Source organism: Aedes aegypti, chromosome 2 (assembly GCF_002204515.2).
Source record: "Aedes aegypti strain LVP_AGWG chromosome 2, AaegL5.0 Primary Assembly, whole genome shotgun sequence".
In the NCBI taxonomy this organism is placed as follows: Eukaryota; Metazoa; Arthropoda; class Insecta; order Diptera; family Culicidae; genus Aedes; species Aedes aegypti.
The window spans coordinates 64,295,892-64,314,498 of NC_035108.1; the positions used below are offsets into that span (position 1 = coordinate 64,295,892).

At 35.8% G+C, this 18,607-nt stretch overlaps 1 protein-coding gene across 1 annotated transcript in view; it reads right to left on the bottom strand.

Annotated features, from left to right (window-relative positions):
• The window catches only part of LOC5566341, a 55,434-nt gene that overhangs the window by 12,553 nt on the left and 24,274 nt on the right, over positions 1-18,607 (bottom strand). The window contains exon 2 of the mRNA XM_021841053.1: positions 6,668-7,119. Within this exon, the coding sequence (XP_021696745.1) occupies positions 6,668-6,689 (22 nt within the window). The 5' untranslated portion in view covers positions 6,690-7,119. The remainder of the gene's footprint in view (positions 1-6,667; positions 7,120-18,607) is intronic.

An 18,607-nucleotide genomic window follows, 5' to 3' on the forward strand; every position in this document is an offset into this window, starting at 1 on the left:
ATCTCTAATGATAACGACAAGAATTTCTTGTGAATATCGGACGTTTTGTGTTTCATAAGAGTCTTATGAAAGAGAGAAAACCAGTCAAGAAATCAATTCACAAACGTTCTCTTATGAAATTCGTACGCAATTTCTGGCTCAGTGTATAAGCTAGCATGTCAGTGGTTTAAGCCATATTTTTTAGTAGGCAAAACCTTTTTAATGGCAAACCTATTAAAATTTTGTATGCAGAGTGGTCTGGTAATTTTAAACAGTTAAATCAAGCATATTTTTTACTGCTCCGAAAAATGAATATGTTGAGTATAATTTGCATGTTAGTACTTTATTTTTTATTATGATTCGTAGTTTACGGCTAACCAGCCGAGTGAAAGTTTTAACAACTACCGAAAAACTAAACATTAAATATACTTTGCAATTGGATTAAATGTTTAAATTGATGTTGAATTTGCGAAAAAGTTACACGTCTTCTGGGTGAGAATCGAACTCACGACTCACCATAACCACGACCCTACACCAAGAGAGGACTCATGAATGCAGAATTTCATTCGATTCATTCGACTTCAACTCAATTATCACCACGAGAAAAGTCGAATATCAACAGCATAGCAGAGTAATAATAAGTTTTATTATCATGATTTCAATTTGTTATCCATGAGAAGACTCCTGTTATAAATTAATTCGGAGCTGTCAGATCGAGGACTCCATCGACGGATAAAAGATGTCAAATGTTTGTGACCATTCTTCGATCTTCTTCTTCTTCTTTCTGGTGTTACGTCCCCACTGGGACAGAGCCTGCTTCTCAGCTTAGTGTTCTTATGAGCACTTCCACAGTTATTAACTGAGAACTTACTATGCCAATGACCATTTTTGCATGTGTATATCGTGTGGCAGGTACGAAGATACTCTATGCCCTGGGAAGTCGAGAAAATTTTCAACCCGAAAAGATCCTCGACCGGTGGGATTCGAACCCACGACCCTCAGCTTGGTCTTGCTGAATAGCTGCGCGTTTACCGCTACGGCTATCTGGGCCCCTGATCATTCTTCGATCTTTATACTTAATTGATAACGATTGTTTATCAATGGGGAAAATATGATTATTCTGAATATTCTTATGATGATGGTTCAAAAAATCAGCAAAAACAATTATGAAACCTTCCTCTATGCGTATTTGACATGATATCATTGAAAAAATATCACGATTTCCTTGAAGTCAAATTTTTGGATTTATTACCTATGGGGGAACCACTGCGCTATGTAGTGAATTGGAAGTTCGATTCTCACCGAGAAGACGTGGAACTTTTTCGCGAATTTGAAATTTGTCCAATTAATCCCATTGCAAAGTATATGTAATGTTTAGTTTTACGATATTTGTTCAAACTTCCACTCGGCTGGTTAGCTGTAATACTATAAATCATTATAAAAATGTGTTTCTCAACTCATGAAGCTTTAAAGAACCTGTTTGATTCTGGCACGGTTTGATTTTGACATTTTGACAACATGAAATTTTCGACATGTTGTCAAAACAGACACATTTTTGTTTTATTCTAAAGTCTATAGAACACACACTTATTTAAAAGAATTTAAAGGTCGAACGTAGGTCTTCGCAAGTCTAAGGATTTTTTTGGCTTTCGTTTTCAGGAAAACTTGAAGGTTCGAGACATTTGAGCAGATAAAGTTGATGCAATGAATTGACTAACTGACTTTGCAAAACATATATACAAGAACAAAAGAATATAACCCTTGTCATTATGGAATTACAACATGCGGGCACATCACGCCAAAATTTTGAACCAGTTCGAGGGCCGCACGCGATTAATGGACCACTGATCTAAATTGTGAAATTGATTTGAGTTGTGGATTTGACATGTGGACAAGAACTGTTGGTTAATTTGCATTTTTGATATGAATTTAAATCTGGACTGAATTAAGAATTATTTATTATAAACTTAATGATTTTTGAATATTTATTATGAACTAGTTGATCCGACAAACCTTGTTTTGTCCCGAAGTAGGCTGTTTGATAATGTGAAACAAAATTCTACTAAAAAGTGTCAGTTTCCTACCCATGTTTTTCTTGATTGTTTCGTGAAGTTCTTCAACTTGTACGCACTAACACGTTGGAACACTTCAAGAACCTTACTGTGATAGAATCAGATAAATTCGTTGACTCGTTATCAAGTTATTTCGTCACATACAAACACCTTTTTATTTTTATTTATATAAGAAGATAGACTAGGTCCCAGCAAACTTTGTTTTGCCATCAAGTAGGCTGTTAAAAAATGGCATGCAATCTCTCATACAAAACTACAGATTAGTTTTGAGTCGTTTCCGACTATTCCGGAAAATTATTCTAAACTTTTCCTTCACATAAAAGCGTCGGAACACTTGACGCAGTGCAACAGTGAAGGAATCATGTAAGTACATTTGTCCGATTTAAGCCATTTCGTGACATACAAACACCACTCAATTTTTTGTTGAGTAGTAGATGTAGAGTGCAAGTTAAAGAGCCCAGGCAAGCATGAGTTATTTTCGTTGCGTCGCCGGATTTGGTTCTTTTTTTTTCGGTTTTCACGTTTGCCGGGCAGTGCGAGTTGAAGAGCCCGAGCAAGCAAGAGTTTTTTCATTGTGTCGTCGGATTGTTACGCTACGTGAAGTTGGTGAGCTCGTTTCATGCTTTTATTTCAAATCTGTAAAATTTGTATGACCACATTTAATCGTTCAGCGTTGAAATGGCAATTGATTTTTCAACAAACTATGAATGGTACGTCACTATGAGTGTTGGCATAAACTCTTATTTACAAACTATTGATGTTTTACATTTTTTTCCAAAAATCCCCTTTTTTTTACCTTTACTTTTGTAATTGAAGAAATAATTTGTGCGATTCGACATTATGAGTGTAGATTTGCAAAAGATACACATTATTCAACAAACTTTGAATGGTTTGCTACGGAAAGTGTCCTCATAAAAGTGTTCTGTGATGGTCCAGCCAATCGAGTTTTTTTTTACTTTTCAATATGATAACACATGCTTTCGTCATTACCGCTGTAGGAATGATGAGTTTAGATATTTGTTCAATAAACTTCGAATGGTTCGTCACTTCAAGTGTCGATTTTATTTTCTTCTACTTGGAAATTGTTCATTTAAATTGAAAACATTATATTCAAAGGCATGTTTATATATCTCAAATAATTGTTTATCATGGTCTAATCGCTTATCAAAGTGAAGCCTGTGACCCAACGATCTTCCCAAATAACAAACATCCCTCGCAGTAACCTTTGTGGAGATGCAGAGGAAAACACGGTCTCACAATAGCGAAGGTTACGCACTAACATTCCTTCCCCTAATGCCACCTGACTGCAAGGATGTGACCGGCGCCGTTATTGACCCTGTATAAATAGAGGCACTGAATTATGCACACTGAAAAAGTTTATGGCCAATCCCAGCCGAGCTTTTAGTTGATTATTTGTGCATTTTCACTGACCTCGGTCAATCATGGAACAGCAACCGTTGCACTATGGACCAGGGACGCAATCTGGCGGGACAAAATTAATAACTCGGTAACGAAGCGTTTCCGGTATTTGGTGTCTTCGGCAAATTTTTTTATAACAACGAGGACCATCTACTGACATAAATGGATAGTTCGTAAATCGTTCGCATAGGTGGCGCCACAATCTAACTTTTTACTGTGACGTTCTAGAGACTTGGCATGTTCAGCAAAGTTGTTCATTTTGATAAAATAAACGTCTCTAAGACGTCAAAATTCCACAGCCTACTGTTTTCGAGTTATTGGCAAAATTAAAGAAAATCAATAAAAAAACGATTTTTTTCATTGGATTTGACATTTTTCCCAAGAACCATGTCATATAATATTTTTTGCTGATAAATATATAACAAACACAAGCTCTGGTGGAAAATTTTTAATAATACGAAACATACACATTAAGAAATAATGAAAAAACTTGAAAAATAGAGCAATTTTTGAACCTTAATATCTCCAAAAGCGCAAAAGATCGCAAGCTCAAATTTTCAGGCAACATAGAACAAGACTTGATGAAACGGATTAGAGAGGTATATTTTGGTGTTTTTGAGATATTTAAATGTTTTGCAATGATTATATTACTCCAATACATTTAAATTTCCATGAGTCAATCTGAAGGGACTTTTGGAAATAACGAGTCATGAAACAAAAACTTCCAGAAAACTGTTTAAAAAAGCCATCGTAGTAGTCATGAAATTCAGTTTAAGAGCTTTTCCTTGAGTTGATATCGAGTAATGTAGATGTAAGTGTAGATTAAAACTAGGTACATATTTGTTTTTCTTCATTCATGCAAATGATATAGTATGCCATGAAAAACTTGATCATGTGTCAGTTAATTGTTGTCATCATGGCTCGAGGTGAGAAATTCATTAAGTTTTTTTTTCTATCTTTATTAACGAGATTTTTAGCTCTGGGCTAGTTCAAATCGGGACCAACGGCCTTTCTCCCCTCCGAAGGAAGTCGTCCCTGATTTGTTTAGTGACTATCTCGGGGACTGGGATTCGATCCCAGGTCCTCGGCGGGAGATGCATGTGTTCTAACCACTATACCAGGTCCGTCTCCGTCAATTTATTATGTGAGTGTGTTACTTTTGATACGGAAAATCAAATTTTAAAGCATATTTATTCACTAAAATATAAGAGCGCACGATCTCTTGTCCGGTGCTTAGAGTTTGGTTTTAAAGCGGGAAGAGCGTTGATCCTTGGATGTTTAGAAACAGAGGATACAGATCAAAGGTATCAATTTGGAGATTCCTTCGATTTTGAAAACTATTATGTTGTTCAACCTTAAATACGAGTTGATCACCGGATTTGCTTAAATTTTGAGCTTCCGGAAAACTGTTATTTTATGAAATAATGAAATATATTTTTCTGCTAAATTTTAAATACACTTAAATATTTACCACGAAAATATTAATCGCGTAGTGAGAAAAAAAAACCGTAAAAAAATGACAAATCTCAAAAACACCAAAATATACCTCTCTGAAATTTTGTCATTTGTTTTATTGAATATTGTTCAATATTGCCTGAAAATTTGAGCTTGCGATTTTTTGCGCTTTTGAAGATATTAAGGTTCAAAAATTGCTCTATTTTTCTAGTTTTTTCATTATTTCTTAATTTTTATGCATTGTATTATTAAAAATTTTCCACCAGAGCTTGTGTTTATTATAAATTTATCAGCAAAAAATATTATATGACATGGTTCTTAGGAAAAATATCAAATTCAATGAAAAAAATCGTTTTTTTTATTGATTTTCTCTAATTTTGCCAATAACTCAAAAACAGTAGGCTGTGGAATTTTGACGTCTTAGAAAGAGTTGTTTATTTTATCAAAATGAACAACTTTGCAGAACATGCCAAGTCTCTAGAACGTCACAGTAAAAAGTTGGATTGTGGCGCCAACTATGCGAACGATTTACGAACTATCCATTTATGTCAGTAGATGGTCCTCGTTGTTACAAAAAACTTTTCCGAAGACACCAAATACCGGAATCGCTTCGTTACCGAGTTATTGATTTTGTCCCGCCAGATTGCGTCCCTGGCCCATAGTGCGTTGATATGTATGTGTAGTCATTCTAAGCTAAGCTAAAGTATAGATTTGAGCTGAGAGAGACTCGCGAAGAGGAAAAATATCAACGTCATATGCAGCCCAGATTCCCCTCTCACGAAACGTCAAATGCAGCCCACCGTTTTTATGGCTGAAAAAGTGAAAAGTATTGTGTTCAAAGTAGAATATTATTAAAAACCTCAATCGGCGGAGCAGTTTTTTCCAAAGTTGCTAATAAATCTAAGCAAAATATTAATTATTTCTAATGTCTGCTACGTTTGCTGGCATGAAATCTCACTCAAACGGATATTTATGATTCGATGTGATGCAAACTCAATCATTTTTTGCTGAGATGTTCATGTGAGGTTTTGAACAGCATGCGCATAATTGGTATAAACACTAAGTGGAATAAGAAAAAAACTCAGCAATCTTAGAAAAAGAAGACCGTCTTCGCGAGTCTCGTCTCAGGATTTGAGTAGTAGATGTACTTTGAATTTAGATAATAATTCCAATTCAACATATATTTTTCAATTATGGATTGAAAATATAGACTTACATTTCGAAGTTTAACAGAGGAATTGTGAATTTGCATTGAATAATGTAATAAAATTGAATTTGATTATTTCTGTAGTGGATTTTATTTGTAAATTTGTATTTTTCAATGTTTGTCAGCTCGTTCAGTCTAGTGAATCAGCTAAAATGCCATTTTCTCCTACTTTCCTTCGTTTTGGTGTATCTATATTTTATATTGTTCTGAGAAATATACACCAAAACGTAGAAGAGTAGGAGAAAAATGCGTTTCAGCTGCTTTGCTAGACTGAAAGAGCCGACAACCGTTGAAAAATACTGGAAAATAACAAATGTGAAAAATTCACCTAAATCGTAGATTCTTGTTTTATATTACTAATGATTGATCTGAATTGTGGGTTTTAAAAGTTGATTAGATTTAGCTAAAAATTATTCCGTTTTAATCCAATAATCAACTTAGCCCCATAAACCAAACGATCGAACAATCCATCCACGAAAAAAAATCCTATTCTTAGCTCAACGCCAAACAAAACTGCCACGCTTTCTTATCTCACCTGAAATCGTCATTGTGTCCATGCAACGTTGCAGTCGCGATAATCGAAAGCAAATCCTCCTCGCCTGTCTTCCGAGGTGTCTTCCGATTCGTGGGTTTTCCCCAAAAAGAAACTCGCAATTTGCACCGGTTTCTGCACTGTTCTTTTTTTTTTGGGGGGGTTGTCGCTCAGTTTCGTTTGTCGTTTGTCACTTCCGTGGTTCTAATCAACCGTTTTGGAAATGGTTGTTATTGATGATTCTATGACTGCTCCTTTCACCAGACTGTGAACTCGTTTTCGCCAGGAAAAAAAAACGGAACAATCCAGAGGATGGCTGCTGCCTCGGTTCGTTGTTTGTCAGACAGACAACGATGACGACGTGGGGGTTGATGATGGTTCGAGTGTCCTCCTGTACTACCCTAAATTGGGAGGATGACTGAGTCGGTGGGGTTAGTGCTGATGATAGCTGCAATCTGAAAAAGGGAAATCAGAAAAAACGACAAAATATTAAGATCAATTTTCGACCGTTGATCGTTGAGTCAATTGGTTGATTTGGTGTTACGATTTTATTCAAAATTAACAAATAGATGCTAAGTGGATTCAGCCTTCCCTTAATGCAAATCGAATTCGATCGCTCCGCTGAGTTGTTTGGCCTCGAATCGAAACAGCGTAAAACCCATCGATGTCTGTCCAAAATACGTCGCAATTTGCTTTATATTCCACGCGGTGGAGCACAAAAAAAAAATACTCGTTTGTTCGCTATTAAGTCGGAATTTCAACAAGTTTGACTGAATTGGGTTAGAACGCGCAAATGTGGGCCACCGACCGGGGTGCCAGTTCAATTGCGGTTCATTCGCCCCCCTCAAATTGAATCCATTGTGAACTTTGGCCCCTTTCTCTGCATAGTCACGCTCAAAAGTTCAAAATCCAAATCGGGCCTTATCGGAATGAATTGAAACGCGAAACCAATCCTTTGTTCGATTAAAATTTCCACTCGAAAATCCTTATCTCAATCGAATTGCCTTCTTAGGATTACAGCCTTTGTTGAGGAGTGGGCGAATCGAATCGTGACGGTTAGAGTAAGGTGGGGCAAAAGTTCGATCCATGTGAAATTATAAATATTCCTAGAAAAACGATAACAGTTGAAGGGAAATAAATTATTCACATTGGATCTTTAATATATCCTCTACAATTCTGCAGAGCAGACTTGTGCCAGAATATTTACTCATTCTTAGTTATAACTGTTTTAAAGTTGATGGTGTTAGACGAATTTTTGCTCCACCGATGAAACAAGAGTTCGAAACTAGTGTGGAGCATTTTTATTTAATATTTGGAATGAAAGTCTCTTACTTGAATAGTCTTAGAACCACCATGCCATTTATAACCTTTGTTTTGAATTTAGCTTGAAATCTTGAAAAGAAACTTTTTCCCCACCTTACCCTATCAATCGAGTCGTGAGTACAATCACCCTGTGAGAGAATTTGTTCGGACTCTTCCCCCGAACCTCGCACCATTTCAACTCTTATCACGTCTGCTGGTGCATTGATAACTCACCACCACCGGTGGGTACAGTAAATTTGGCTAGCCTCGCTCCACAATTGTTGGCACTGATAGAGGTATTAAAATAGACTAAACATCGAACATCAAATTTGGCTTGGAAGTGTGGTTCGATGGCATTTGATGGCCACAGACATACTCGGGTCAAATGTTTATCAATTGGTACCGAACATATGTGAGTGAGCGATGGAGGTCGGAACAGAATGTATGCACAGATTTATTTTTTTTCGGGTTGCAGAATGGCATTTGTTTTGAGGGTACCGTAATCAGGGAAAATATTGAACAGTTTTTTTTGGTTATTTCTTATAAAAAATATCATTTGAAGATGCAAATGTTGCAAGTTTCATATGGAGCAATTCTCGCTGAAACCAGGCCGCCATCGGCACCAATCGTTAGAATTCCAATTTTATGTCACTGATCGCTAGTTTTCGATAACACTTAAGGATGGTCCTTTCGGTTTTCTCAAATTGGTGGACCCCTCGTACGCCAGCTAGCTAAACAGTTTGCGAAAAAGCCCATTTTTTGATAAATCTTGGGTATTTCTTCACGTGATATGTCTCATATTTCCCTTCGAACACATAGCAAACTTAGTGGCATCGTATAGAGAAAGGATATAGCTTTCATTTGAAATTAAATAAAAATTGGCGGCCATTTCAAATTCAGCCACCATCTTGAATTTTGTTAGAAAAATCGATTTTTCACCGTTAGCGCACCGCTCGCTTTGAATTCTGAGATCACCATCAGAAAGCTGAGGAAAAATTGCGTAAGATGGGCTATAAAAACTAGGTGAGCAATGGTATTTACCCTATGATGTGAACGATTTTCTAAATCATGTTATACGATTTTGACGTGCAATCAATGCAAACATTATTTTTTGTACAACAAAGAAACAAGTTTTCAATCGTTTTTGTTTTATTCGAGCCGAGTGAAGAAAAGGAGTATTATTTTTAGTGAAAAAATCTGGCGGCCATCTTGGATTTTGACGCCATCTCGATTTTAAGTAGTAGAATTAATTTTTCACCTTGATAGCATTCAACATGTCGAATTTAGAGGCTACCAAGAAAAACAAGGTTACGTATACTCTTCTTATTATTATTCTAAATTTTCCTGACGTTACGTCCCTACCGGAACCAAGCCTGATATTAGCTTTATTAATTATAAATACAGGTTATTAAATAAGAATTTTCTTTCATAATGCAATTTTGATATCAGAATAATTCTTCTACATATGTTTGAATTCAGGAATAATGATTAAACAAATTTAATAAATGAGAACTTTAACGGTTGAACATTGATTGATATAAACAAACTTTTCTTCACCATATGCATTGTTGTTCATTGAATGAAGTTTATAGATTGCACATTGGGGCTTTAGTTAGTCCTGTGGTAATATCTGTAGTTTTAATGTAAAACATTGAAAAAGTGCATTAATTTAGAATGGGATTCTTAAGTTTTTGAGAAAAAAAAAATCCTTAATTTTCTGAGCCATAAAGTATTGTTTTTACTACATACATGCGAAAAAAATGTGAAGCAGGCTTTGTTCTAATGTGGACGAAACGCAGGTGTATAATTTTGAGGTTGAATAATCCGGCAACCATCTTGGATTTCGACGCCATCTTGATTTTTAGCAGTTGAATGATTTTTTACCATCTCAGCGCTCATCATGTTGAATTATGAGGCCTCCGTTAAAAACCAATCAGATTCTTTCTTTCTTATCTTATCTCAGCTTTTCAACTGATTGTTCATTTCTTTCAATAGTTTTAGACCAAATAAATGAAACAAATAATGCTATTTTTCAACTCGAATATATGCAGAAGAATCGTTTAGGTAGCAAATAAGTTTAAAAATCATATTGGATATTTTGTTTTTGAAGCCAGTTGAGCTGTGGGGCTGGCTCTGTTTAAGTAGGGACGTAAGGTCAAGAAACAGAAGAACAAGAAGAAGAGTAAGTGTAACGGTAGCATTAAAATTCAACATGTTGAGTGCTAATAAGGTGAAAACTCATTCTACTACTTAAAACCAATATGGCGTCAAAATCCATGATGGCCGCCAGATTTTTTCACCTAGAATAATACTCCTATTCTTCATCTGAATCGAATAAAACACCAACGATTAAAAACTTGTTTCTTTGTTGTACAAAAAATTATGTTTGCATTGATTGCACTCGCCATATATTGTGCTCTGCAAGCTAAATCCACGTAATGTGATTATTTGAAAATGTCGATATACCGTCGCAGTGATAATAAAAATCACCAAATGTTTCAGATTTAGCAAATTTCAAACATTTGCGTCCATGAAGAACGAAAAATCCAAGCCTACTTGATTTTTGACGTTGCGTTTGAATTGCGCGCATATCTTCTGCGCGTTACCGCCGCCGCTGGCTGTGGATTTAAAATGAGCGCCGCAATACATCAAAATCGAAGAACATGATTTAGAAAATCGTTCATTTCATAGGGTAAATACCATTGCTCACCTAGTTTTTGTAGCCCATCTTACGCAATTTTTCCCCAGCTTTCTGATGGTGATCTCAGAACTCAAAACTAGTGGTGCGCTAATGGCGAAAAATCGATTTTTCTAACAAAATTCAAGATGGCGGCCGAATTCAAAATGGCCGCCATTTTTTTTTTTTGACTTTAAATGAAAGCTATATCTTTTCTTTATACGATGCCACTAAGTTTGCTATGTGTTCCAAGGGAAATATGAGACATATCACGTGAAGAAATACCAAAGATTTATCAAAAAATGAGCTTTTTCGCAAACTGTTTAGCTAGCTGGCCTACGAGGGGTTCACCAATTTGAGAAAACTAAAAGGACCACCCTTAAGTTTTATCGAAAACTAGCGATCAATGTTTGAAGCAAGTACCGGCATCCATTGCAGGATTTTATACTGTATTTCAGTTTCTGAAAATTTTAAATAAATGCTTGAAACGGACCCTTTCAAAAATAAATAGAAAAAGGTACTTTAAGGACGCACTAAGAATTCTCTCCCTAGCTGAAAATTTAGGCATGAAACAGTGAACATTTCGTTATGACACAACTTTCTAGTAGCTCATCAAATAAACGAGTTATAAAATTTGGAAGTACCGAAAGTTTTGTACGCATGATTTGCCATTTTTTTATTTAGTATCACGGTACATTTTATGTATAAAAGTAGGTGGCAAAACCGTCTTCCGCATAACCGCCCGCTGGATGGAGGTGCCAAGTAGTTGTTGAAACTAGTTTAACTTCAATGTTAAATATTCTTGTGATTTTCACTAGATAGAAGAAGGGTGTCTTCAGCAAAGTTGTTACCTAGTTCAAGGACTACCCCTTGGCACTACAGATATATGCTGGTATCTCAAGATCCTGATCATTCAGAAGGAGGATTTCTTCGCCAAGTTTGTTCAAGTTGAAAATAGCTTTCAATATAACATTTTGGATTCAAAGATGGCGGCCTAGAAAAAAAGATGGCCATTTCCGGTCCATGAAAACTATTGTAAAAAAACCAGATGGCGACTTCCGGTTCATGACAATTATTTTATCTCAAGATCCTGATCATTGAGGAAGTATAATTTTTCCTACAAGTTTGTCCAGGTTGAAAATAGCTTTCAATTTAACATTTTGGAATCCAAGATGGCGGCCTAGAAATTAAGTAGGCGACCTCCGATTCATGAAAAACATTGTATCTCAAGATTCTGATAATTTAGAAGGACGAATTCTACGACAAGCTTTTTTCAGGTTGAAAATTGCTCTAAATTGAACATTTTGGAATCCAAGATGGCAGCCTAGAAAACAAGATGGCGACTTCCTGTCCATGAAAATCATTGTATCTCAAGATCATGATCATTTAGAGGGATGATTTCTTCGACAAGTTTGTTCAGGTTGAAAATTTCAGTCAATTAATTTTTTTCTTAATCCAAGATGGCGGCCTATAAAGAGTTCGGTTTTCGCGTCGATGGTGAGACGTCTATTTTTCTGCCACGCGTATTGTTTGCTGGGCAGTGCATTTGAAGGCCCAAGCAAGCTGTTCGGTTTTTGCGTCGCCGGAGTGACGTCTATTTTTCTGTCACGCGTTTCGTTTGCTGGGCAGTTTGGTCAATTTGGTGAGCTCGTTTCATGCTTCCATTTTTAATGTATATTTTATTGTGAAACACTTTTTAATCATGACAACGATAGAAAAGTCACTTTAATGTATATTTTTTTTAACGAAACATGAATGTTTTTTCACAATAAGTGTCGGAAAAGACTCTTGTAATTGTTTAAAAAGTATTCAAATACACATACCTTACCTTTTATCCAACATTTTTCATTACAAAAATCGTTTTGAATGGTTCGACACTGAAAGTGTAGACTTACTTTAGGAACACGTTGTCTGTAGTGACTAATAGGTGACTGTTTGAACTAAGGCTGCATGGATCGCATCACTTACCAAGGTGAATCCTGATTATGTAGCTTTTGAACCCTTCCAACTAACAAATTCCTCCCTGTGACAACCATGGAGATGCAGAGGTGATCGCGGTCTCTAGTAACAATGGATGTCACAATCATAATCCCACCTTTCCCCGATGACTGTAAGGACGTGGCCGTCGCCGTTATTGACTTTATAATGTTTGGAGTTCTCGAAAGTGTACATTGAAGATGGAAAGCTATTCCCAAGCTACATCTGTTGGTTCCTTGTGCAACTTCGATTATTCTGGTCAATCACGGAGTAGCAACTACGAATTGTACGGTCATCAATGCTTATGCTTATGCTTAATCCAAGATGGCGGCCTATAAAACAAGGTGGCGACTTCCAGAATATTTAACATTGAAGTAAAACTAGTTTCAACAACTACTTGGCACCTCCATCCAGCGGGCGATGATGCAGAAGACGGTTTTGTCACCCACTTTCCTACAAAAAATTATACGTTGAAAATTTTTGGTACTTCAAAATTTTATAACTCGTTTATTTGAAGAGCTACCAGAAAGTTGTGTTGTAACGAAATGTTCACTGTTTTATGCCTCTATGCCTTTATGTTTTGTACCTTTTTCTATTTATTTCTGAAAGGGTCTGTTTCCCCAATAGAAATATTAGTAGTAGAACGCTAGAATCGTTGTTCTCACAAAATTGATTTTAATAATTATTACCTTAAATTATGGGTTTTCATTGTTTGTTCAATACCATGTTGTTGTTTTGGTTTTGAAAATTAATCTGACAGTTTGAGGCCCGGTACTCACGCTGTCAGTTCGTGGCAAACTAGATGTTGGTAACACGAACAGCAGCGACATTAGCATTCTTAGGTTAATGCTTCTACTGTTTCCCCATACTGAATAAATAATTTTCCCATACTAAACTCCAATTCGCTTGCCGAGTAACTAAAACATTTTTTAGAATTTTTAAATTTTGCAGGGTTTTATTTGGGGGCCCATTTGCTACCATTTGTGACTTTGCGGTTTTTCGATTTCGAAAATTTGTCAAAATCGATGCAGCCTTTTGTTACATAGAGCGATAAGTGAGAGCTCTTTTCATTTTTTTTTTAGGATTCAAGGTGAAGATGAATCGAAGCTTAACCTCAAATTTCCAAGAGCACAAATCTGGAGAACCAGCTAGTGATCAATCGATTAAGTTTTCGGCTGAAACGGGTGTTCGATTCTCTAGATTTGTGCTCTAGAAAATTTGAGGTTTGGCTTCGATTCACCTACACCTTAATGCTTGTCGGTTATTTTTGAAAAGTCGATTGTTACTAAAATGATGGACACCAATTATTCTTAAATTACATATACATTGAAAACCCAAGGCCAAGAGCCCGATAAGAATCTTCAGGTGTCCGCAAAGAATCCACAGAAACTCACTAGAATTCTGAAGAAGTTCGCTAAGAATTCAGAGCATCTTGTGTAGCAATCAGATGGGAATTGACATCTACCCAAGAACTTGCTAGGAATTTCGAGGATATCGCTTAGTGAAACAATGTTGATTAAGCAGTCTTTGAGGAATTCACAACACTAGTTTTTGTTTTTCCGATGTTTCGGTCCGCTTGTGTTCCTTTTGAGGATTTTAATCACTACGGTTTGCTAGTCAATATGGTCGGTGTTCAGACAGACCGGACAAGATGAAATTTTGACCTCGTAGAGATAAGTCAACAACTTCATCAATTCTGGTTCTTACGATGTTATTTTGATAAAAATGTTTGATCGAACAGACATGTTCCACACGTTTCCTGAAACCACTAGAAAGCTTTTGGTCCAGTCTGACTAAACACCGCCCATATGGCTTTGCTAAACTCTAAAATGGCAAGCGAAATCAACGGTATGGATTGAGTCCGATCGGTCAGGCGTCGTGAGGTGGAAAATCTAAATATAAGACACCGATTCACAATCCCAGACCACTTGCTCGGTAGGAGATTGTCCGAAATTCCATAGAGACTGCTTAACCAAAACTGTTTCAATACGTAACCTAAGTCGAAGTTCATCCAATGATTTCGCTTCGAATGTAAGGTTACGCTGGTATATTGCTGAAAATTCTCAAGTCTCCGAAGGAAAATTTCAAAAGAAGGACTTTCCAGATTACCACTAGCAATCTCCAATTTTTGCTGGACACCTCAAGACAAAATATCCACAGTATTCCGCTAGAAATTCACAGGACGCTTCAGAAATCATAGGAGTTCCCCAGATTTTGCAAAGCATCTCCAATTATACTTTCTCAGAAGAAACCTCTAACGTCCGATAAGAATACTCAGATTTCACTCAGTATCCTTAAAAACCCGCTGAAAATTCTGAAAAGCCTACTATAAGAACATAGGATCATGTAAGGAATCTTCAGAATCCAGTTAGGGAACTCCTAAACCCAGCTAGGGATCACTAAGATCTCGTAAGGTACATAATGATTATATCATGCGATCCGCATCCAACCAGTATACTTCAGCCTGAAATTTACTTTAAATACCGTGCTGCATCAATATCCGGACACCTAAGCTGCGACAAATGTTTGAACTCTATTTCAAATATGACTTATACCGAACCAATTGTTGTTTTATTGTTTCAGAAGCAGTTCCATATCTTTATGAAAGTAATTAATTTTCCTACAAAAGTTACGATTTTATTATGAAAATCGTTTCAATAATGAGACACGTCTTGTCTTTAAATCCGGACATCTGAAGTGATGTTGTCTTTAAATCCGGACACTGAATAAAAATCCGGACACGTGAAAATGTTTCTGAATTATTTCTATAAAATTCACGAAAATCATACTGCTGTTTAAATTGAAAGCACAATTAAATAAATTTATGTCATTAATTTGTCCTACAATGTTTCCAAGAGTGGCACATAACTATAACATGTAATTCGATTACATGCACTGTAATGCTTGCGGGCTGAACCGCAGCAATAGTAGATTCACGCATTTTTTTTTCTAAAAATTCCTTTTTTGTTTCACTTATAATCACTTATGTATAAATCGTTGAAGTTTTTTGCATATCTCTTTATGTTTCACGTTTTTAAAATCACTCTTTAACGACGACGAAAAATGTTTTAATGTAATGTCCTGGTCATCATATGGAAAGGAATACTCCAGTTGTGATTCGGTTTCAGTTTATTATAAGATAAAGATGAACCAAAACCGACCTTTAACAAGAACACAAATCTAGAGAGACAATCATTCAGGCTGAAAATTCGATCGATTGATTAATAACTGGTGATGATCAATCGATAAAGTTTTCAGCTTAAACCGCTATCTGGTTCTCTAAATGTGTGCTCCAAAAATTTGAGTTTTGACATGAGCTCAACATCACTTTGAATCATTTATGAAATTACTTTTTTCAACTAAAATTATGGAGGTATATATTTTTTCTTCATGGTATTTTAAATACAATCTTTGAAAATTGTATTGGATTACCGTGCGGGATGGGATTCCGTACACCTAAGAAATGAATCTAAATCCGTCCACTTCACACAAAGCGCTTAATATTTGTATAAATTATCTGGCCAGCACATATCTTTTCTTTTAGTATAATTAGTAAGCAATATTTTCATTGAAATTTCACCGTGGTTATTTTAAGTACACTATTTTAAGGATAATTTATGGAAATTTTTCTTCAAAGCTTTGCTAGAGAACATTTGACAAAATCGTGATTTATTTTTTTGAATCGCTAGTGTTTCTCTCCATATAAAACAACATTACGGAATTATTACTTTCCAAGTAATTTCAATTGAAATTAAAAAATATCTCATTTTAATAAAAGAAATCTGTATACTTTCAGAAAGGCAACATACATTAATAATTAATGCATGTTTCAAAAAAAAAAAACAAAAATATTTATGGACTTGTTTTTGATCATTTTAAGGTGAAGATCAATCAAAGCCAAACCACAAATTTTCAAGAGCACAGATCTGGAGAGCCACACATCCGTTTAAGCCGAAAACTCGTTCGATTGGTCACTAGCTGGTGGTGGTCAATCGATTGAGTTTTCAGCTCAAACGGGTGTTCGGTTCTCCAGATTTGTGCTCTTGAAAGTTTTGAGTTTGGTTTCGATTCATCTTCACATTAGAATCGGCCAAAGCTTGAACACGATTTTTTTCATTTTATTATTTTATTATTTAATTTTTACTAAATTTTATACACATAAGTTTATATTTTCTATATCAAGAAATGGTAGACTGATCTTTTTACCATAAAGACATAAATAGATATTCTGTTTCAGATTTTGTTTAACGTATTTCCTGACCTAGCACAAATTTCGTGTAACAAAGTCGCTGAAAATGACGAAATTTGTGCAAAGCTGTTGCGAGATACTTCTAACAAATTTATAATGAAAACAACTCACTCAAAATAAGAATACACTCTTGGTACGTGCAAGAATCAAGGTTGTGATTTTCTGGGACACCTTGTAATGACAAAAATTGAACATTATGATATTTTTCTGAATTTTTTCTCTCTTGATATTTTATTATATGTGGCGAAAACAAAACGGTCTGATTGAAAATCTTGAGAAATCTGTGAAGTTATTGCTGAGAAAATGCTGAATTCTTCGAGATTTTGTAAAGAAATTAAAAAAAATATATTCTCAACCCCTTTACTAGCAGCATCACTTTTCACCACAAAAAATATTTCTTTTTTGATATTTTTGCACAATTTTATCACAAGTTCTCGACAAACTCTTCAAGTTTTAGAATCTGTGTCGATTTTTTGAGATGCTTAGAATTTCTTGGACGGCTGACGCATTGCCATAACCCACGTAAATATTTCAGGCTTTTTTCTCTTGTTAAGTTATTTGCTTTTTGAATCAATACCTTAATGAAAGTCTGTTGCTAAGAAATAAAACAAATTGGTGCGACCGTATCTGAGAAATGAGTATTTACGCATCTGGTACTACTCCAGCTGAAAAAGATCTTGAAAATTTAAAATTAGACATTTTTGGATTTCTTGAAGACAACTCAACCGATTCGTATGATTTTTTTTATTTTCAGAGAAGCTCCTTATTACCTGTCATAGCGTAGTCAACATTTTATTTATTTATTTTTTTTTTTTTTGATAAATTGGCTAAAACCAAAATGGCGGTCAATGTAATTATAATTGGGAAGGGTCGGTCACCACGGAATATTGGAATATCGTCAAAACCAGATAGATGATGGTCAATATCGACACAGATTCTGAAAAAAAGAAGAGCTAGTCGAGAACTTTTGATAAAATTGGGCAACGATATTGAGAAACAAAAAGTTATCGCGATCCGTTGCGACATCATCCAGCAACCATTTTTTTTTGTATTACTGCACAAACCATCGCTAATAATAAATTTACTCAACTCATGCTCATTAGAAGTGCACTTTTTGTTCAGTTCTAGCAAGTGCAGAGGAATAAATTATCCACACTTGCGTCACGAGAGACCGGCTGTCACGCAAACTGTCACGCAAACTGTTTGACCGTAAATTATTGGAACACGATAAAAAGTGTCTCGTCGGCCTCCGATCGCCTTGTTTGGATTTTTCCGCTGAGATTACATTTTAATTAAAATGTTTCATGGTCACGTGTTTGTCAATTGGGGATTTATTTAGTTTAAATTTATATTTTAGTCGATGGTCGTTCAAACTGTTACGAATTGGCATCCAGAACACTCGAGCCTGTTTATACCGATCGTATGAATAGTTTTGAGGGTGAAAATATTTCACTTTTCACCATCAGCGCCAGTAAGCCCGTAGCCGTCAGTTTATTCGTTCGGCATTTTCCGAAAATAAATCCAATCCCGGCTATCGACACGTCGCGACGCGTCTTCGAGTGGAGGCCAGCCAGCACAAGGGGGTGTGCAAAAAGCCGGTCATCGTGTCATTCAACGACGCACATAGGAGTAACAGGGCGAATTTACTGGTCATAAGTCGAAATGTTTGGGGATTTTGACATGCCTTTTATTTTTCAAGATACTTGAAGGTACGCTTTTTGATTGCGGAGAAAAATCT